This window comes from Staurois parvus, unplaced genomic scaffold, assembly GCF_062004578.1.
Source record: "Staurois parvus isolate SC_StPar_1 unplaced genomic scaffold, SC_StPar_1.0 ptg000089l, whole genome shotgun sequence".
NCBI classification, from domain to species: Eukaryota; Metazoa; Chordata; class Amphibia; order Anura; family Ranidae; genus Staurois; species Staurois parvus.
This window is the reverse complement of record NW_028317885.1, coordinates 3,695,657-3,719,156: the sequence shown is the minus strand read 5'-3', so window position 1 is coordinate 3,719,156 and position 23,500 is coordinate 3,695,657. Positions and strand designations below refer to the sequence as shown.

Below are 23,500 nucleotides of genomic sequence, written 5' to 3'. Positions count from 1 at the left end.
CTCTATCCTCAACCCAGCCAGTTTTTTCACCAGGCTTTGGTCTAATTGTGGGCAGCCAGCTGTGACTGCTTACAGCTTCACTGTGCATACATGAGCCATGAGCATGAGCTGTGCTTCCTGAATGGTCCTGCAGTTTTCTGGAACATGTGACATGAACCAGAAGGCTGCAGGGGAAGAAGGAGCAGCTGAACTTCTCAGATCGACAAGGGGATCCGACTGGAAATGGGAGAGTAGGTACCTGTCAAAACCAGGTACCTGCTCAATCCCCAAAAAGTAAAATGCCAAATGCGAAGGAGGGGGGGGGGGGAGGTGGAGGGAGAGAGGAACATCCCCTTTTGGGTGAAGTTCCACTTTAAGCTCTGGTGATACTTCCCTTCCAAAGTGCAACTTCCCTTACAAAGTAAACCACCTATTTGCCTTTAGTAATTCAACCCCTTAGCCTTTGTCTACCCTCCATCAAAGTATACAATAATCTTGTGCAAATAAAATATATACAGTGGGGAAAATAATTATTTGATCCCCTTCAGATTTTGTAAGTTTGACCACTTGCAAAGAAATGAAGGGTCTATAATTTTAATCATAGGTGTATTTTAAATGATAGAGAGAATATCAACCAAAACTCCAGAAAAAAAACCACACGATACAAATGTTATAAATTGATTTGCAGTTCAGTGAGTAAAATAAGTATTTGATCCCCAAGCAAACCATGACTTAGTACTTGGTGGAGAAACCCTTGTTGGCAAGCACAGAGGTAAGACACTTCTTCTAGTTGGTTACCAGGTTTGCACACATCTCAGGAGGGATTTTGGTCCACTCTTCTTTACAGATATTCTTTAAATCCTTAAGGTTTCTTGGCTGTCGCTTGGCAACTCGAAGTTTCAGCTCCCTCCATACATTTTTTTATAGGATTAAGGTCTGGAGACTGGCTAGGCCACTCCATTACCTTAATGTGCAAGTTTTTGAGCCACTCCTTTGTTGTCTTGGCGGAATGTTTTGGGTCATTGTCATGCTCAGTGATCTGGCTGAGGGAAGAAGGTTCTCATCCAAGATTTTACAATACATGGCCCCATCCATTGGCCCCTCAATGTGGCAAAGTCAGCCTGTACCATTAGCAGAGCAACAGCCCCAAAGCACAATGTTTTCACCTCCCAGCTTGACTATAGGGATGGTGTTCTTAGGATCATAGCCAGCATTTGTATTCCTCCAAACATGACCAAAGAGCTAAATTTTGGTCTAATCTGACCTCAGCGCTTTCTTGCAATCCTTCTCTGAATCATTTAGATGTTCATTGGCAAGCTTGAGACGGGCCTGTACATGTTCGTTCTTGAGGAGGGGGACCTTGTGGGTGCTGCAGGATTTCAATCTATGGCGGCGTATTGTGTTATCAGTGGTTTGTTTGGTGACTGTGGTCCCAACTGCCTTGAGATAATTCACAAGCTCCTCACATGTAGTTCTGGGCTGATCCCTCAGTTTTCTCATGATCATCCTTACCCCATAAGGCGAAATCTTGCATGGAGCTCCAGACCGAGGGTAAGTGATGGTTATTTTGTATTTCTTCCATTTGTGAATAATCACTCCAACGGTTGTCTCCATCTCACAAAGCTTATTGCTGATGGTCGTGTAGCCCATTCCAGCCTTGTGCAGGTCTACAATCTTGTCCCTGACATTCCAGCCCATAATAGTGAGGTGGAAGAAAGAGATTCTGTGAATAGGTGTCTTTTATACACATAACGTTAGGGGCGCCTTCTTAAATTGACAGGACTAATCTGAGTACCACATGAGCACATAGTCAGCCTGTGGGAGCCAGAATTATTGTTGGTTGGTAGGGGATCAAATACTTATTTTACTCACTGAACTGCAACTAGATTTATAGCATATATATATATATTTGTATAATGTGTTTTTTTCTGGCGTTTTGGTTGATATTCTGTCTCTATCATTTAAATTACACCTATGATAAAAAGTATAGACCATTAATTTCTTTGTAAGTGGGCAAACATACAAAATATGCAGGGGATCAAATAATTATTTTCCCCATTGTACTATGGCCTTAATTACTTTACATATTATGTCCAGGCTGTATATTATACTCACTTTATGCAACAGACAGAAGTGATATTGATCAGTATACTTAGGGGGAGATTTACTAAAACTGGAGCACTCAGAATCTGGTGCAGCTGTGCATGGTAGCCAATCAGCTTCTAACATCATCTTGTCCAGTTAAGCTTTGTTAATGAAACCTGGAAGCTGATTGGTTTCTATGCACAGCTGCACCAGATTTTGCACTCTCCAGTTTTAGTAAATCAACCCCATAGTCTAAATTCAGTTTACGTTAAATTGCTCAACTACTGTACTTTGCAATCAGTGAAAACCCAAAATGGTTAGTCTTCAGGAGTGAAAAGGCTTATCTTTATAACTATTATATCCTATAACTCTCTGGCTGTGGGGCTACACTTTCTTTCTGCTATCTGAAAATGAATGAATACAAAATGCAAGCTCATCTGCCAAACAGGCATATTATGATTAAAGGTGACAGAAACATATTTACTTAATAAGAATTGTTGCAATGAGACAATTGAAATGCTTGCAAGGTAAATGTGCACTGGACATCACTCAATCAATGTGGAAGCAGTAAGGAAATAATAAAAGATAAAAAAACAACCCAGTACCTACAAGCCGCACTGGTTTTTAGCGGAACTGTGGTAGCAAAAATCACTAAAGGAAGAGATACTGTTGGTGAACATGTACAATTTTGTGGAAATAAATTATTGCTGGTCTTGGGATGCCTGGGCCTTAGAGATGATGGTACCCAAGGATTTTATGTCAAATGTCTCGATAGGTGGCTGTGTGCTGTATGTACCACAATATGTAATACAAATTGTGGTAATGCACTATGTGAAATCCATTGTTGTTTCTTCATGTGCCATATATATATAATCAGTGGGTTAGCTGGAAGCCAGTGGAGGAAATGGACCGCTGCTGTGCTTTCTCTTAAAGAGGACACATGTGCATTGACCTCATATTCCATACGAGCTCTCTTACTGAAGGTTAGCAGTTTGGTGTAGCATAGGATGCAGATTGCACATGGATTGTGTTTGGATAAGAAGTATCACCATTTGTTTTTGCAGTTGGAAGGTGATTGGTACACAGTGCCCTACTATAACATAGGGATTTTGCTGGACACACATACTGTATGTTGTTTTGCACTTTATATTTTTGGATGTGATGCAGATATGACTATGATGGACTATTGTTGGATCACACATTTGTATTAAAGTAGAACTATAGGCAAAACATTTTTTTTTCACTTTGCATAGAGCAAGGGAAGGCTATAACCCCTCTCAGTTTTTTTTCACCATCTGTGTCCCATTGCAGAGATTTCCCTTCACTTTCTGTCCCATAGCCAAACAGGAAGAGAGAGGAAATCCCTGCAAATTAAGGGAATTCCTTGGGGACCCCCAGGTCCCCAGAACTAGCGTCCCCATTCCCAGATTTCCTCACAATTACATTTCTGGGGGCAAGAAACAAACATTTGAGGTTTTCTTTTACTTTCAATGATAATGGTAAACAGGACAAATAGATATTGTGAATCTCCTTAAGTAGGACACAGACAGCAATAAAAATTGACAGGTTTTCTAATGCCTCTCCACTCTGTTCAAAACTAGAAAAAAAGTTTTGCCTTTATTTATATAAAGAGTGCACTTTATTGATTTTTATGTATATCACATGATTTTTATATGTATTAATGCCTTTTTAGTTTCATTTTATTGATTGAGCTAATAGGGGGCAGCACTGCACTTTTTAGGGGTATTGTAGATCTCCTGAAATGAAATGTACATACTGGAGTTGATTTACTGAAGAATGATTGGTTGTTTACTTTGCAAGGGAATTTTAAATGAGCTTAGTGGATGGCAAAAATTCACTTTGCAGAGAATACCCAATCATGTGCAAGGAAAGTAAAAAAAAAAATTTTTGCTCGCGCAGGATTGGGTGATGGAAGTCAGCAGAGCTTAACCCCATTCACTAAGCTAAGGGAAAATTCCTATAAACAGCCGTTTTTGCCTTTACAAAATCAAATCCTCTGAATCCAAGGCTTCCCTTTTTAAGAAATGATATCTCTGTTTTAAAGCAGCCCTTTTATACCCCTTGACACACGCTTACTATGATTAAAAACAACCCTCAAGGATCTCTCTAGTTTAACGCCATACACTTGGCTTGGTACTAACAATATACTATTGGTGTTGAGATGTTTCTTTTACTTACAGATTTACAGAGACATTTCAGTACAAAATCATGATGGAAGACAAAACAAAACTTTGGATCATAACTGGCTCTGTTACTTATTATAAAATTACACAACGGAACATAAAAAGATGGACCCAAATTTGCCCAGACTCTTTGTGATGGGTTTCCAAGTATCCCAAACAGTCAAGTGAAATAATTGAAATCACCACACATATTAAAACACTTTTGCGTTCTCATAAAACAAAACACAACAAAGATGTACTAATGTTATTATACATCTTTACTAACTGATCCCATGACAAACACATCTTGTCACATTGAATCTGAAAACTCAAGGCGGTGATAATTATTAGTATATTTGATGCCCCGGCTTATTCATCTTTAACTTTTACTAACAGAATAGAATGACTCCCACATGTTTATAGTTTTTATGTGTGTGATTTCCACATGTGGGGACAATACAAAACATAATAAATTGGGCTTTTTAGTCAAGTAATTTCTAAATACAAAGACAGTTACATGTTGTAGGTACAATGTAGTAATTCAGAAATCACTTCATTACCTGTAATGATATTTAGCACATCATTCCCACAATTTCATTACCGTTTCCTGTATGGTTTTCATACAAGTGTTTATTTCAGAGTATTTATATTGAATGTTTTACAGCAATTTTCTTTTGGATGTCAAAAGCTATTAGAAACTATGAAACTGAATAGTGAGTCCGCCAATACTACATGGGAAGATTACTCACCCACACATTGGTTCCACTGATAATGTTGGAGATAGCCTTGTGGGCAGCTACATCTATAGCCACCAATAATGTTCTGGCATCCATGCTGACAACGATGACTTCCTTCACACTCATCCACATCTAGCAAAAAAAATTGGAAAAAAAAAACGACACCATCTTTGAATAAGTTTGTATTTACAGACAGGGCAATTCCATCCACATTTTAGGCCCCTTTCACACTAGCAGACCGAGTGGGTCCACCTGTTCATTTTTTAGGTGGACCAGATCAGACCCTTTAGTCTCCCCTATGGAGCACTGGATGTAAATAGACATGTGTCAGTTTACACCCACCTACATCCGATCCTATCTGCTAAAAACAGAGAGACAGGGATCCATTCACCATCCGCTTAGTGGATTGGATGGCAGTTGGATGTAAATGGACAAGTGGTCAGTTTACATTCGACCGCCAGTAGAGGAGAGCGGCTGTATCTGTGTCCACTCTGCATAAGTGGAGAGGACACAGACCAGCCATCTGGTTGCTCAGCAAGGATCAACGCACAGATTCCCCTGCTAAGCAAGCGGACTCCAATGGAGCCTGCCCCGTGTGGAAAGGGCCTTAGACAGGGTAGATACAAATTATACTCTGCATATTATTGCTCAAATGCCTACTTAATGCTATCCACATCATGCATATTCTACTCTTTATTGAATGTGTCAGGAGTTTTCTTCACTGACTTAAATGTATAAATAGAGCAGATTGGTTGGGGTTCCCCTTTAAAGAATTACTTCACCGTTCAAAAAAAAAAAATTAGAAATGAACATGGTTTTTGCAGGTAAAAAATGTGCATTTATTATTTTTTTTGTCTTTGGGGACCTGTAAAGCATTGCACCTACAATCAGTAGATCGGCTTTTGGAGACTGTCAGTACACTATCTGCCCGTACCTCCCGTATGGGTAGGCAGTTACTGAAGTCCAAGAAGCTTAATAGGCTATGGAAGCACTCACCAGCACCCTCGCAGTTCACTGAGAACTACAAGCTGTCAGCCTCAATGGCTGACAGCACATGTAGGCATTCCTTCACAGAACTCTATGAATGAATGATGCAGCCATGTGGGCAGAGCTCTGTTTTCAAATTGTGACAGGGGGTGCGAGGAGAAGGTCCCCCACCTGCTGTCACAAGGAGGGAGTGGATCAGCGAATAAGGTGATGCATGCTCAACATGTTACATGTTACACCCTAAATACAGGTGAAATATGTAACATGTTGACAAATGTGAACTTATCATTTAATACTCACAATATCTTTGAAAGCCTATGTCTAGGGAAAATAAAAATCCTCCCTCACTGTGGGGCTGCCCCTGCACTTCAAGGGTCTAGAGGACTGGGAAAAGCAGTTAAATCGAACCAATCCACCACTCCTCTGGCAGCCGGTATTGTCCTCTGCTCCCATGTGCTCTGGAGGTGTCATCTTGTCCTGTACAGGGCAACAGAGTCTGCATTGTGCTTGATAGCATCAGAGGATCTGTCACCACCAGAGCTGCAGAAAGTGGGGAATCAGCTAAGTAACACTGCATTTTATCTTTGTAGTGTGGGGACAGCCCCATAGCAAGGGAGGATTTTTGCTTTCCCTGGAATTCAACTTTAAAGAAATCATTTTTAGTAGAAGGCAAGGTAAATTTTATTTCATCTGTGGCAATCCTTATGACTAATTGTCATGCCTTCCCTCTACAGCTATCATTCTTGATATATTAGGCACCAAATCTTGATCCTGAAACATTTCAATGGCTGTAATGGAGACACTTCAATAAACGCTTTTACCACTCTCAATGCTACTACAGCTCTGGGTGTAATGCATTTGTGCCTATCTCATGCTCTTTTTGCCAATGGAGGCTGACTGACAACCTAGTACCTCCCTGCATCATGCCTTTTAGGTTCAATACAAGGCAAACAACCTCCAAGTGTCATCAACCAGCTTGAGCCTAGTCTGGAATCTCGCACCAAGGCTACATCTTTAAAATATAGGAAGCAGGACATTTTCAGGGAATATCTGATTGCCTCTCGGGGGATCAGGGGGATCCACTGGATCAACTGTGGGTGTAGGATTATAACTTTTTTTTTAATGGTTGAACTGGATGGACTCTTTGTCTTTTTTCAGCCAGACTAACTATGTAACTATTTTACGGTACTTTCACAAAAATGACGTGAAGGACTCCATTGCATTTACTGGGGCTTTTCTTCTACTTTAACTAGATTACAGTTCAAGCCATATATTTTCCGTATAAAGAATATGTTTTGTTTTAAAATTAGAATATATATTTGTTCAAATTACTTATCTTAATCAAATATACTTTAAAGGTCTCAGGGCTTTGGACAATATTCTTACATAGTGGAAGACACTCCAGCATGTAGCAGCCATTATGTTATAACTGAGAAAAGACTTCCTGCATCGATAAACAAAGACATTTCCCTTGACTAAGCTTGCCATATAAACAAGCCCCTGTTCCAGTTAGCAAGTTACAAATGTTTCTGCAATGCCCTGTGTAGGACCTCAGAAAAAGGCAGCCCCCCGGGCACAGCACCGGCCAGATTATACCGACACGGCAATGTTTTTCTAGCTCAACTACAAGACATTTTGGAGCCAGGAAAGAACTGGGATTTCTGTTTAGTACAAAGGACAACATTAAAGAAATAACAGAAAAATGGAAAAGACAAAGACGTGTTTGTGTTTTTCTAGGCAGTGATAGGTTATCAACAACATGGTAGTAAATACTATAATAATATAACTGCATGGACTTTTGTCTTTTTTCAGCCAGGCTAACTATGTAACTATGTAATATAAATTGGCACATGCATGTAGCCTATATAGTAGGACACGGTTATGCCAGAAAGTAGAATATAAAACTTGTGAAATGGCATTTCTGTTCCATAATAAATGTAATACCTTCACATGTTGCTCCACTCTGATCGAGGGAAAAGCCACGCTGGCAATCACACACATAGCTGCCTGGAGTATTCTGGCAAACGCCTTTAGCACCACACAGGTTCACTTCTTGAGCGCACTCATTGTTATCTAGATGGTATCAGATAGGAGAATATAACACATGACTGAGAATGTTGACAACCATGTTGGTTTGTTTTAAAGTAGAACTATAGGCAAACCTTTTTTTGTCTTGGATAGAGCAGGGGAAAGTTATAACCCCTGTCTTATTTTTTTCGCCAATCGTGTTGCATTGTGGAGATTTCCCTTCACTTCCTGCCCATAGCCAAGAAGAACAGGAAGTGAGAGGAAATCATTGTAAATGAAGGGAATTCCTTCATTTACAATGATAGTGTCCCCATTGGAAAATTCCCCCTCTATTACTTCTCTGGGGGCAAATCAAAATGTGGGATTTTCTTTTACTTTCATTTTCAATGCAAATGGTAAACAGGACAAATAGGGTGAATCTCCTTAATGAAGGGGGTGGGGGGCACAGACAGCAATAAAAACTGAAAGGTGTCCTAATCAATCTCCACTCTGTCTAAAAAAAAAAAAGATTTGCCTTTAGTTATACTTTAACGTAAAATCATCTTAATTTTCTCTATTTTACACACAAAATGATACCATAATGCAAATCTAAGAGGATGTCCCATGGGAGCCTGTCCGAGGTGCACTAGCAAATAGTCTGAGCTAAAATGAGGTTGTTGGGTTGTTCCGGACCATGCAGGAAGGAGCGTATCTTTGAGGTGGCTTAAAGAATGATCTCCCAGGAAAATGTGTGTCTATTACTAGACAAAGAGAAATATACAACATGACTTGCAAAAAAAGTGCTGAAGAACCGGTGTTCACACTGGACAGTGCCACTTTACTTGTTCTGAACCTGGGTGTGATTCCCTCTATGTGTTGTAGTTACAGTATGTTCTGGTGATCCAAAGTAACACTTTGCATTTTCTGAAAACTGGGTATCATTCTCTGTATGTGTCCTTATTCTGTAGTTACAGATGATGCAAAGTACTACGTCACTTATTCTAAAACCTGCATGTAATTCTCTGTATGTGTCCCTAATCTGTATGAAGAGATGATGCAAAGTACTACTTCTCTTGTAATTGTATGTGCCTTTATTCTATATGTATGGATGATGCATAGTCCCACTTCCTTTATTCTGCAACCTGTGTATCCATATTCTGTAAGAGGGGATGATGCACAGTCTCACTTCTCTTGTTCTGAAAGATTTGTAGGTGTAATCCTCTGTATGTGTCATTAGACCTTATTCACATGGGTGTACTGATCCATATGTGTATGTGAATGGCTGTATTGATCTATATGTGTATGTGAATGGCTGTAATGATCCATATGTGTACGTGAATGGCTGTACTGATCCATATGTCTACGTGAATGGCTGTACTGATCCATATGTCTACGTGAATGGCTGTACTGATCCATATGTCTACGTGAATGGCTGTAATGATCCATATGTGTATGTGAATGGCTGTACTGATCCATATGTCTACGTGAATGGATGTACTTATCCATATGTCTACGTGAATGGCTGTAATGATCCATATGTGTATGTGAATGGCTGTACTGATCCATATGTGTATGTGAATGGCTGTACTGATCCATATGTCTACGTAAATGGATGTACTGATCCATATGTCTACGTGAATGGCTGTACTGATCCATATGTGTATGTGAATGGCTGTACTGATCCATATGTCTACGTGAATGGCTGTACTGATCCATATGTCTACGTGAATGGCTGTACTGATCCATATGTGTATGTGAATGACTGTACTGATCCATATGTCTACGTGAATGGCTGTACTGATCCATATGTCTACGTGAATGGCTGTACTGATCCATATGTGTATGTGAATGGCTGTACTGATGCATACGTCTACGTGAATGGCTGTACTGATCCATATGTGTATGTGCATGGTTATACTGATCCATATGTCTACGTGAATTGTTGTACTGATCCATATGTGTATGTGAATGGCTGTACTGATCCATATGTCTATGCGAATGGCTGTACTGATCCATATGTCTATGTGAATGGCTGTACTGATCCATATGTGTATGTGAATGGCTGTACTGATCCATATGTCTATGTGAATGGCTGTACTGATCCATATGTGTATGTGAGTGGCTGTACTGATCCATATGTCTACGTGAATGGCTCTACTGATCCATAGGTCTACGTGAATGACTGTACTGATCCATAGGTCTACGTGAATGACTGTACTGATCCATATGTCTACGTGAATGGCTCTACTGATCCATATGTCTACGTGAATGACTGTACTGATCCACATGTCTACGTGAATGGATGTACTGATCCATATGTCTACGTGAATGACTGTACTGATCCATATGTCTACGTGAATGACTGTACTGATCCATATGTCTATGTGAATGGCTCTACTGATCCATAGGTCTACGTGAATGACTGTACTGATCCATATGTCTACGTGAATGACTGTACTGATCCATATGTCTACGTGAATGACTGTACTGATCCATATGTCTATGTGAATGGCTCTACTGATCCATATGTCTACGTGAATGACTGTACTGATCCATATGTCTACATAAATGGCTCTACTGATCCATATGTCTACGTGAATGGCTTTACTGATCCATATGTCTACATGAATGGCTGTACTGATCCATATGTCTACATGAATGGCTGTCTTCAGCCCCCAGGAATGCACAGGTGTTCCATGCAGGGTGTGCAGACAGCCTATTGAAATCAATGACAGGCAACTGGCTGCACCGACCTCCAAGTTCATCTGAGAGTGTACATCCGTGTGGTTCTGATGAATCCATCAAGATGCAGACAGACAGGTACAAGATGCAGACAGACAGGTACAAAGTTGCACTTTTCTTGTTCTGAAGGCTGCGTATAATTTTCTTGTGGACCTTCTGTATCCTCTCTGTGTCCTTATTAGGGATTCGCTTGGGTTCGACTCCAGGGTCAATCCAGCGGTAAGTTCAGCCAATCCCTGAAGGCAGCTCTCAGTGGAGGTCCAATCAGCTGTGGATGGGGGATTCCCCACCCTGCAGCTGCATATACACAAAAGGATGCAAAGATGCATGTGACATAATTGACCTATAATGGCCACATGGGTTAATATTGTCAATGTCATCAGCATTCCGCCCCTTTGTATATATGTAGCAGTGGGGCTTGGAGTCTCCTTTGCTGATTGGTCCAACACTGACAGCAGTCTTCCGAGTTTGGTCAAACTTGGGTTTGCACCAAACCTAAGCTCATCTCTAGTATTTATTTTGTATGTATAAATGGTGCACAGTCCTACTTTGCTTGTTCTGAAAACTGGGTTTATCTCTTTGTATTTGTTTTTATTCTGTATGAAGGGATGATGCACAGTACCACTTCTCTTGTTCTGGGTGTATCTCTCTGTATGTGTTCTTATTCTGTATATACCGACACAGAAGCACCATTCATCTCCTACAAGCTGGTTGTAATGTAGCCACATTTGTGTCTAGATTTCAATGGTTCAGTAGTAATTTGCTTCACTCTAGTGTTATTATTACTGTAATTAATAACAGTTCCTTACTGGGGATTTTTGGTGTTCCTAATTAATGTGCATTATATGGTTCTAATTTTACAGTGATGGATATACGCCAAATTGCTTGTTCTAAACATGCACAACATTCAGTATGACATTAGGCTTTTCTGTCATACTTGAAACTGGAATAATGAACTTGTAACCCACTTGCTGACATTCCTTAGTATGTGTAGATTTATTGAAATGATGTATATTCAATCATTTGTTTTTAAAGCCCCTCAATAATCATACCAGGAATAATGAGTGACAGCAATCTGTAGAAGCTCCTAAGACCATCTATATACTAAGCATGAAGCTAAAAATGATCTGCAATGTCATTTAGCTTTAAAACAGATCTATGACGTTATCTACAACCTACCCCTGCTTACCCCCTCCTCCCTGAATCACACAAGTTAAAGGTATACAGACCATAAAAATACTTACCTTTCAGGAGGAATCCATTAAATTCAGCTCTGGGAGTCTGTGTGGGGTTCCCAGCCAAGTGAATAGTGGCCAGCCAGTGACATGAGAATTTCTCTCATTTCAGTTCTCGGAGGAAAATCATCTCCTCTGACCTTCTGTTTATGAAGCCGAGAACATTTGTTCTCAGGAGGAGAAGAGAGAAGTTTTTCCTCTGAGAATGAGATCTGTTTAGAAGGGGGAGGGCTGCATGTGATTTCCCGGGATATTGGGAGACTACAATTTGGCCGAGTAAAAGGTTAAACAGATCACATGAAAATAATAAGCACCGAGCACCGGCACTTTTTATAACGCACATTTTGGCACCTTCTTCAAATGTGTGTTTTGGTCCTTTTTATTCGCATTGTGGCTTTTTTTTTAATGAACATTTTGGAGTTTTCTTACAACAAACATTTTGGAGCAGGTTATTTTAACAAGCATTTTCGTGTGGTTTGAAACACGTTTTGGCACTTGTTTTAACACATATTTTGGCAATTTTTTTAAATGTGAATTTTGATGTGGTTTATGCACATTTTGGCCAAACGCACATCTGCTAGCCACTTTTGGGGTGCCATTAACAATTAATGGCTCCTCAAGCATGACATGCATTTTGCATGCATTTCCAGAACACACACAAAAAAGAAGTTTAAAAAATGAGCCAAATTACACATTAAAAAGCACCAAAGTGCAAATAAAAAATGTGCTGAAAAGCGTTGAAAATCGTGCCAAAATGTGTTTTGAAAAAAGCGCTAAATTGTGTATTAAAAAATGCACAAAAATGCGCATTAAAAAGGGCCAAAAAAAAAAACAAATTTAACCTTTTTGGGCATGGAGGGGTCTGCGTTTTCTCAATGCACATTTTGGTCTGTTTGCAGCACATTTGTCAAAAGACAAAATGTGAGGCAAAACACAAGTCTGTTAACTGTATTTGGGCTGCTATTAACAATGAATGGCACCCAAAAGCACATTGCATATTTTGACATGATTTTAGCGTCATTTGGAATCGCGACCAGAATTGCGCGATTCTGCATTGATGTATCAGTTGTAAAATAATCACATTTTGTTGCTGTGCAGTCTGAAATGCAGACAGACACAGTTTTATATATATATCTAAAAACATTATGTATATCTAAAAACATTATATATATATATATATATATATATTTATTAACCCCATTGGTGGTGATATCAGAAAGAAGCCTTTTTCCTCCTATCACAGCAGCTTCTCACCTAGATTCTCTACCTCTGGGCTGGAGAAGATGGGATGGAGATACTGTATTTTACAGAGATGGCCAGTGAGATCTTCAGATGTCACCTTCATAAACCGGCCATCTCTCTAAAACGAGTGTCAGAATGGTGTGTCCTGTGATGAGCAGTAAAGAACATATTCTCCTCTCCTCACCTCAGTTTCATAAACTTGCACATGAGAGGTCGGCCAAGATCATCAGGATCTGGGCTTTTCTCTCTTTCATAAATGGACACCTTTATCCCTACACTTAAACACCCCCTCCCCATTCTTAAACCTAACCCTCACCTAGCTGAACACTTAACCAACCCCCAAAGGGAGCTCTTAAAGTGATTTTAATTAATAAAAAAAACTAACAAACATGTTATACTTACCTGCTCTGTGCAATGATTTTGCACACAGCAGCCCCGATCCTCTATTTTTTGGATCATCCCCCATTGGTCCTGGCTCCTCTCCCCAGCCAATTGCCCCCAATAGCAAGCCTATTGCTATAGGGACACTCAAGCAGGATGGCTACCGAGTTGCACTTCTGTGAATGGATATTTTCCATTCACACACAGAGCGTGGCTCAGCCCTGGCCCCTGCTCTCTCCTCATTGGCTGTGATTGACAGCAGCAGCAGTCAATGGCTCCCATTGCTGTTTGAGCCAATGAGGAGAGCTGTGACTCTCATGCACATGGCTGGATCGAGATGGAGCTCATGTAAGTATGAGGGGGGGGGGCGGGGGGGGACTGAAAGGGGAACTGCACCCAGAAGGTTTTTTACCTTAATGCATAGAGTTCATTAAGGTAACAAACCTTCTGCCTTTAGAACCATTTTATCACGTAACCTCCTTCCCCTTACAATATTTAACAGCCAAAGTGAGCTCTTAGCATTTAACCTCAACTCCAACACTAAAAAAAATCAAGCCCTATACACATTAAATCTGAATTCCTGGTATGATCTTTATTGCAAACTTACATTGGTTCAGCTTGTAAGTATGCATATCTCATACCTGAGCGGCGACTGGGGAAGTTGACAATTACTGTAGTAGTTGGCACTATTACCTGTAATCTTCCAAGTCTTATGCGAGTGGCTTTCCCTCTACACATTGACCACAGGGGATCATTTGCTTGGCACTACCACCACACAAAGAATGCATTGTAATTCTTCAATGAACACAATCTTTGATTGGACAAGGTGAAAAAAGGGACATCACCGAACCTCCTCTCCGCCTTGTCCAATGAGAGAATGCTTTTTATTCATTTCATACAAGACATTCTGTGAATGCAGGCATTAAGCTCAATTAGGGTATATTCTGCTTTTAATTATTCACAGCTTTTAAACAGTGGTAAACATTAGACTTTAGAAATGAGAGGATATTTCACAAAGTTCCCTATTATGTACTAGCAAGTACAAAGTACACAATCTGGTAATATATAATATTGCACTTACCAATGCAGGCAGTATGATGCTGTGTAAATCCAGGAGGACATTTACATGTAAATCCTCCCATTGTGTTCACACAAATGAACTGACAATTATGTTGCTTGGTTGCGCATTCATCAAGATCTATAAAGATAAACACATAGATGGTATTTGCACTGTGATCAGAAATAAAACCCCAATGCAGTCTGGTCGTAGTATTCTCTGCTCCAGGTGGGTAAGTTCTTCAACTTAGCTGTATGTCACTATCTTCAAACAATCACATTTCACTTATTCTCGTCCTGCATCTTATATTCCAACCTAATAGATGGCGATCTGGACAATTACCACAATGACATGCAATCTGTTTTTATAAACTGTCCTATTGGTGTCAATTTACTAAAGAAGTATACACTAATCACTAATTATTGTTTTTACTTTGGAAGGGGATTCTCACTTCGCTTAGTGATTGATGTGAAGTTGTTCTAGCATCAATCATCCAAATATGTGCAAGCACAACCCCCTTTTTTAAAATTCTCCTTGCACCTGATTGTGTAATTTTTGCAAAGTTAAATTTCACCACACCCACTAAAAACTAAGACAAAATACCCCTGCGAAGGGAAATATTACTTTGCATATTGAACATGCTCTACTTTAGTAAACTGACCCCACTGCATGAGCAGACGTAAATAACCGAATGGGACATAAACCACATATCTGTCTACAGTTTATAGTGGTCTATCTGACTATAGTGGCTCAGAGGAGGACAGTTTCTTGACTTCAATTTTTACTATCTTTCTGGCAATGTGCATAGCGTTTGTGTGTACAAGTTGACTGCTTTTTATGATACATTTATAAATGGTGAAGTAGCAAGTTACTAACTCAGTGGACTGAGTAAAGCACCATCAGGCAGCCGTTGCCCTGGTTAAAAGGACGGCTGGGTTCACAAACACAGTGAGGGTTATTTACTAAAGCTGTAGAGTGCAAAATCTGGTGCAGCTCTGCAAAGAAACCAATCAGCTTCCGTTTTTTTTTTTCTTTGCCAAACCTTAATTAAGCTGGAGTTAGAAGCTGATTGGCTGCCATGCACAGATGCACCAGATTCTGAGTGCTCCGGTTTTAGAAAATCTACTCCAGTGTACCAAACCGATCTGAGTGGCTCAGTAACAAAAAAAAAACCAAACACTATTTCTATGTTTCTGTTATCGCTGTGATGGCTGATTATAGTAACATTACCATACTACTGTTTACATTGTTGATTCCTTCCCTACCATAGTCATTTATCAAGAAAGAATGAAAGAATGGATTAGCAGCAGCAGCTGGTTCATTCCGGGTTGATTTAATAAAGGCAAATTGACTTTTCACTTTTCAAGTGAATTTGAATTTTGCAAAGGAATTACCCCAGAGCACAGTGAATGAAGTAAAGCTCTGCTGACTTCCATCACCCAATCAGGTGCAAGCAAAAATGCCATTTTTTTTTAATTTAATTTAATTTGTACGTGATTGTTTATTCTTTGCAAAGTGAAATTTCACCACATTTTCTAAATTAAGGGAACATCACCTTGAAAAATGAAACTTTCCTTGCAATGTAAGCAGCCTATTTGTATTTAGAATATCAACCCCCATTGGGAGGAACTTTTACTGACTGTGGGATCCTTTTCTTAACCCTTTCAACCCCACCCCCATCCCAACTCCTCTCCTGTACATCTGATCTCCAGCCTCTCTCGGTATGTGACATGTATATTAACCCTTTCACCATCCTTATCCTACACATCTGCACATCTACCCCTTCACCTCCTCCTCCCCCTGTGTATGACCTGTACATTAATGTATCTCATGCACCATTACCAATCTCCATGTTTTAAGCACCTCAATACCAGCATGTCTCTTTATTTGCAAATAATTGTGGCAAAAAATGAAATATCCTTGGGGATAGTAAACATTATCTCATTGGCTAATGGTTTAATTGTGTCTTATATAGTTTGTGAAGGATAAAATTGTAGGTTGTCACTATCTTTTTTTTTCAGTGGTTATATCTTACCCATGTAACTATTAACTATTGCCATTACTACTGTCACAGTGTCACGTCTTTCATAAAATTTTCATTAAAAAAAAAACAAAAAAAAAAAACCTTGGGGAGTCTACCCTCTAAAAAAGGTAATTTGGGGTTTTTGTACTGTCCTGGCATTTTTATTTGAAGGGGTTTTTTTTCAAAAAAATGCAAGGGAAATTATTTTTAGGCAACATGCTAGGACTTTTTTTTTCTCTTTATAGTTAAAAAAAGCTTTATATATGCCATAAAATGCTATAATATTTTCTGTACGATGTTGCATGACGTAGTAACTAATAGTCAAACTGTAACAGCACTGAAAACTGAAAAATGGCCGGGCAATAATGTCAACAGTATCACAAAGGATACATGTAGTCTGGCAAGGAACATGCCAAGGTATTATGTTTATGCTGTACATATAAGACTCCTCTGTTCTGCATACACAGTACCCAGGTCCCAGAGCGACATTACCTTTACAGCTTCTTCCATCTTCCTGCAAAACATAACCACGTGGACAGGAGCACTGGAAACTTCCGTCAGTATTCTTGCAAAGAAAATTGCAAGGTTTGGGAGACTGACCACATTCATCAAGATCTGGAATGATAATACCACATCAGTTCAAGCCAAACAGTATAGGATTCCAGTCAATTCTTTCCTATGCCTTAATCACAGTAAACATCTTTGTATATTGAAGAAACTATTCAGTGTTACATTAACATAATTATTTTGACTTCCCATGAAAAATGTATGTTTGTCACCTTATTACCTTATTAAGCTTAAAGTGATTCTAAAGGTAATTTTTTTTATAACAAAATAACAAATAATGTCATACTTAGCTGCTCTGTGCAGTGGTTTTGCACAGAGCAGCCCTGATCCTCCTCTTCTCGAATCCCCTGCTGACTCTCGTGGCTCCCCCCCCCCCCCCCCGCCAAGTGCTGCCATTGCAAGTTGCTTGCTATGGGGGCAACCATGCAGGCTTGCTTTTGAACAGTGTTCTGTGTGTCCATTGGCACACAGAGTGTAGCTTGGCCCCTGCTCCCTCCTCATTGGCTGTGATTGACAGCAGCAGGAACCAATGCTGTACCTGGGCCTATGAGCAGGGAGAAAGAATAGAGAGCTTCTGCTCTCATGCACAGCACTGGATCGAGATCAAATTTAGGTAAGTATAAAGGGGATCTGAATGCAGAAGGTTTTTTACCCCAATGCAGAGAATGTATTAAGGTAAAAAACCTTGAGCCTTTAAAACCAATTTCACTTTAGGTGGCCAGACACAGATTTTTGTTTGAACCTTCATGGAAAAATAGTTCCTCAGAACATTTTTTCTTACTATCATTGAGTCAACTAATTATGTTTGAAAGCCCCTAAAATTTCAACCAGATCTGCTACATGGGCAGCACAGTGGCTAAATGGTTAGCACTTCCGCCTGGCAGTACTAGGGTCGTCGGTTCAAATCCCAACCACGGCACCACCTGCCTGGAGTTTGCATGTTCTCCCTGTGCCTGTGTGGATTTCCTCTGGGTACTCCAGTTTCCTCTCACACTCCAAAGACATGCTGGTAGGTTAATTGGCTCCTGTCTAAATTGGCCCTAGTATATGAATGTACGTTAGGGACTTTAGATTGCACGCCCCTTGAGGGTTAGGAACTGATGTGAATGTACAATATATATGTAAAGCGCTGCGTAAATTGACGGCGCTATATAAGTACCTGAAATAAATAAATATTTGAATGGAATCCCAGGAGTATTAAACAAGTTTCATTACAATATGTATGATCTTTCCTGAATAAAAACAACATTCATTTGAGAAACAATTTCCATCCTGTTCCTGGGAAATTTTTTTTTACTACAATCAATCAACCAACAAACATTAGTTTGATACCACTAACAGAAAATTAAAGGAACCGAGAACAAAGATTTTACAAAATGCCACAGGTTTATGGCAGGTTTACTTTGTCTGAACCGGACATTAGGTAGTTAGCGGTCACGCAAAGTTTGACATTTGCTGCCCTATTAGGCTTCACGCACACAGGATGTTTTCTTAAGTCTACTAGAAGCCTTTCCTCCTGACAGCAGTGTTTTGGCAAAAAAAAAGCCTCACCCTTGTAAAAGTGTGTAACGGATTTAGGTGTGTTTAGCCGCGTCAAGCATTTGGGTGTTAATTCATTTCATTGGCCACAACAAATAATTTTTTCTGGCCACTGAAATTGATTAATGCTCAAACACTAAATGCACCTAGTGTAACGCATGTTTAGAAGCCTCAAGCATTTTTTCTGCCAAATCTCTGCTACTCCTGGTCGCACTGGCAGTGGGTTTTTTCCTGCCTCTAAATACTCCTACCACTAAACACCTCTAAAATTTTATGTGTGCATGGAAACATAGACTAATGCAGGCCATTAATCGGACGATTTTTCTTTTAAAAAAACGAAAAATCGGTCGTTCAAGCGGCCGACATTACCAGCAACGGTAAAAAAAATCGGCCGATTTTTATCCCGTCTACAGCCGGCAAAAAGTGTCCCTGCAGAGAGCTCCGCTATTTCTTTGACAGTTCCTTGACATTTATAGCGGTTGCAACAATGTATCTATTTGTATCCATTTAGGATACAGAGGTTTTTATTCGGAAACAAATAGATACAATGTAGCAACCGCTATAAATGTCAAGGAACTGTCAAAGAAATAGCAGAGCTCTCTGCAGGGACACTTTTTGCCGGACTGGAATTCCTCTTCTTCATCCTCTTCTTCTTCATCCTCTTCTTCCTCTTCTTCTTTTTTCTTCCTCTTCTTCTTCATCCTCTTCTTCATCTTCTTCATTCTCTTCTTCATCCTCTTCTTCTTCTTCCTCTTCTTCCTCATCCTCTTCTTCTTCATCATCCTCTTCTTCATCATCCTCTTCTTCTTCCTCTTCTTGTTCTTCATCCTCTTCTTCTTCCTCTTCGTCATCCTCTTCTGCATCCTCTTCTGCATCTTCTTCTGCATCTTCTTCTTCTTTTTCCTCTTCTTCTCCTTCTTCCTCTTCTTCTTCATCCTCTTCTTCAGCTTCTTCATCCTCTTCTTCTTCATCCTCTTCTTCTTCCTCTTCTCCTTCATCCTCTTCTTCATCCTCTACTTCCTCTTCTTCTTCATCCTCTTCTTCTTCTTCCTCTTCTTCTCCATCCTCTTCTTCTTCTTCTTCATCCTCTTCTTCTCTTCCCCTTCTTCCTCTTCATCCTCTTCTTCTTTTTGTCTTCCTCTTGCAGGTCACTGCTCATGCGCAGATTTTTTTATCGGTAAAAGATCAGCCGATTTGCCCATCATTGCCGCGAAAATCGGCCGATCGGCAAAATCGGCCGATTTTTTCCAACTTTACCGATAAAAAAAATCTGCCAAAGTACCGAAAAACGGCCGAACATTTAGCCCACTAACGATCCAAAAATCGGCCGATTTTATTTTCGGCCGAAAAATCGGCCGATTTTCGACCCATCTATGGCCTGCATAACATTCAGGGGAGTTTAGAGGTAGGAAAAAAAAAACACACCAGGCGTCCCTAGGAGCAGCTGTACAAATGTCCATTATGAGACCTAATTAATGACTTCACATGCTAGGAATCAGTGTTACTCACAAACACAAGCAGAAGGCTCAGAGTAAATAGAGATATATGATAAGGCCAATATAAATCTTTCATAGGAAAAACTGTATGACTATACTTATTTAATACTGCCTATTTTGATTCTCTCATTAGCTCATCCATTAATAGTTCTATCTATGTCTCCAACAGAACTGCAAGCATGGAATGTGAACTATAGCATATACCTGCAACTTACCTATACAGGATGTGCCAGTCACATCAGGGATATAACCTAGATTACATTCACATCTGAATGTTCCTCTTTCGTTTACACACTGTCCATTGCGACAAATTCCATGTAGAACATGACATTCATCAATATCTAGATAAGAAAACGAAAATAATATATAAATTGTAAAACATAGGAAATAATATAATGAAGTGAGATTATATGCAGTATAATTTGCCCAAAGTCCCATTTCTTACACTGCCCAGCTTTATCACTTTTTTAATTTTGGATGGAGTATGGAAGAGTGGTAACCCCTGTCATATGGGAAACTGCAAAATTAAAGGGAGATTTCCCTTCACTTCCTGTCCTAAACTGTAAGTGAGAAGAAATCCCTTCAGAGCGAGCGATATCCTGGATGTTACCAGAGTCACCAGACCTAGTGCGTCCAATGGAAGATTTCACCTCTCTTCCTGTTCTGGTGACAACCGAAAATTTGGGATTTTCCTTCACTTTCCCTTTTGGTGATAACGGTAAACAGGACAAATAGAAAAGGTAAATCTCCCTAACGGGGGTAAAGCCAGAAATAAAATCCCTCTCCTTTCTATACAAAACTAAAAAAAGTTCTGTCTTTAGTTACACTATAAATACAGTATCCCTTAATGAACTATAGAATCTCATCTTGCTATAGGTTACAGTAATTCCATGGCTATCTGTATAACTCAAGGTTAGCTCAGGCTTCAAGGTGAAGTCGCTGGGGGAGCCCCATAGAGTCCTAAGCAATTGTTGTGAGATTGAATATGTCTGTCTCCACCTAAATCTCACTTTCAGTTTCCAGAAATGGTGGACTCTTCTTATTTAGCTGCATAATTAAATTTCCACTTCACTTTTCTATTTGTTGTTTTTTTTCTATTGGTTGAACTTGATGGATTTGTTTATTTTTTTCAGTTATGTAACGTGATCTTCAACATTCTAGTTTTGTTGCTTGCCTAACTCCTTCAGGCACTGGCCTTAAATATATCCATATACACACAGTGTGTGTGTGTATATATATATATATATATATATATATATATATATATATATACCATCTCTGTGCTGATGACACACAAATCTATCTTTCTACTCCTCACCTCCCCCCTTCAGTCTCCTCTCGCATTACTACCCTACTAAGCAACATATCGGCATGGATGTCACTCCACTTCCGCAAACTCAATCTTTCCAAAACTGAGCTCTTAGTATTCCCCCCATCCCATGCCCCCTCCCCTGACTTCTCCATCAAGATCAATAACACAATCATCATTCCCTCCCCTCATGCCAGGGTACTAGGTGTAACCCTAGACTCCCATCTGTCCTTTCACCCCCAAATCCAATCACTGTCCAAATCTTGTAGACTTCACCTCCGCAACATCTCCAAGATATGCCGTTCCTAACCTCGGAAACCACTAAGCAACTTATTCACTCCCTTGTTATATCTTGCCTTGACTATTGTAACTCCCTCCTCATTGGCCAACCTCATCGCATGCTATCCCCTCTTCAGTCTATCATGAATGCTGCTGCCAGACTCATCCACCTTACTAACCGTTCTGCCACCCCTCTCTGCCAATCCCTCCACTGGCTTCCCATTGCCCAACTTATAAAATTCAAAACATTAACAATAACATATAAAGCCATTTATAACTCTGCCCCAAATTACATCACCAATCTTGTCTCCAAATATCACCCAAACCGTACTCTCCGCTTCTCGCACGACCTCCTGCTCTCTAGCTTCCTTGTCTCCTCCTCCCATGCTAATCTCCAGGACTTCTCCAGAGCTTCCCCCATCCTCTGGAACTCTCTACCTCAATTAACCAGACTACCACCTACTCTGCTCACTTTTAGGCGATCTCTGAAAACCAATCTCTTCAGGGAAGCCTATCCTGCCCTCAGCTAATAATGGAATCTTCTACTCTTCCTACCAGTCCATCCCCCACAGTTACTACCCTTTGTACCACTAGCCCCTCCCTCTTAGATTGTAAGTTCCAAGGAGCAGGGCCCTCCTTTCCCTCTTGTATTGAACTGTATTGTTGCTGTATTGTCTCCCGTTATATTGTAAAGCGCTGAGCAAACTGTTGGTGCTATATAAATCCTGTATAATAATAATAACATATATATATATATATATATACTGTATTTATACAGAATAAATTGACAAGCTAATACTCATTTGTCCCATAAGGTGGCATTCTTCACTGTGTAATTGATTTTGTTGCAATCCTTTGGGAGCACCACCACAGTTATGTATTGTAGAGTATAAAAGCACTATCACTGTACACTGGTGAGGTGGTAACAACGTTTCTCCTTTTACAATTAAAATATATTACATTGATCTGAGTACATACCTTCTCCTCCAGTTGTATATCCTTTGCCATATGGACAAAGCTTTTTAAACTGAACGGTTCCAGAGAAGGGGCAGATCTCACAGGTAATACCCCAGCCCCTGCCACCATTACAGCAACACTCAGACTTGGTAACAGAATTCTGGTTTGACGATCCAAGCTGGCACATTGTATGTAATACGTCGGTGAAGCAATATCCGAGACGGTTGTCTGTAACAAATGCAAAAATAGATTTGTTGGTTCTGTGGTTGCCATCTGTCATATTGTTATATGCATGCAACTGTACGTGTTTTACATTATTTTAAGTATTAGTATATTGAGCAGCACGATGGTCTCTTCATTAGACGGGTGATCCAACTTTCCGAGCTGACATTCATAATTGTATCTTTGCAAAAACAGCTAACAAGGCAATTATTGTATGCCAACCACATCCATATGTTCTCTTTTACCTTTATCTATCTGAAGTGATTTAGATGATACATTTATATATTTCTCTGTCTGTTGTCTCTCTGACTTGTAAAAAGCTCTCCATACTCACCAATACATTCTGTCTCTGTAATGCTGGCATTGAATCCGTCTTTGCACTCACACTTGTAGCTGCCCATGGTGTTCAGACATTTTCCATTTTCACACAGCCCAGGCTTAAGGCACTCATTCAGATCTTATAAAACAAAAAC

General features: G+C 39.9%; 1 protein-coding gene across 1 annotated transcript in view; it reads right to left on the bottom strand.

Moving 5' to 3' along the window:
- FBN1 (fibrillin 1) overlaps positions 1 to 23,500 on the bottom strand; it is a 374,110-nt gene that overhangs the window by 5,769 nt on the left and 344,841 nt on the right. The window contains exons 56-62 of the mRNA XM_089670326.1: positions 23,362 to 23,484; positions 22,827 to 23,033; positions 20,476 to 20,601; positions 17,151 to 17,273; positions 14,660 to 14,776; positions 7,916 to 8,044; positions 4,997 to 5,116 (exon numbers count right to left, since the gene is read on the bottom strand). Coding sequence (XP_089526452.1) covers positions 4,997 to 5,116; positions 7,916 to 8,044; positions 14,660 to 14,776; positions 17,151 to 17,273; positions 20,476 to 20,601; positions 22,827 to 23,033; positions 23,362 to 23,484 — 945 coding nt within the window. The remainder of the gene's footprint in view (positions 1 to 4,996; positions 5,117 to 7,915; positions 8,045 to 14,659; positions 14,777 to 17,150; positions 17,274 to 20,475; positions 20,602 to 22,826; positions 23,034 to 23,361; positions 23,485 to 23,500) is intronic.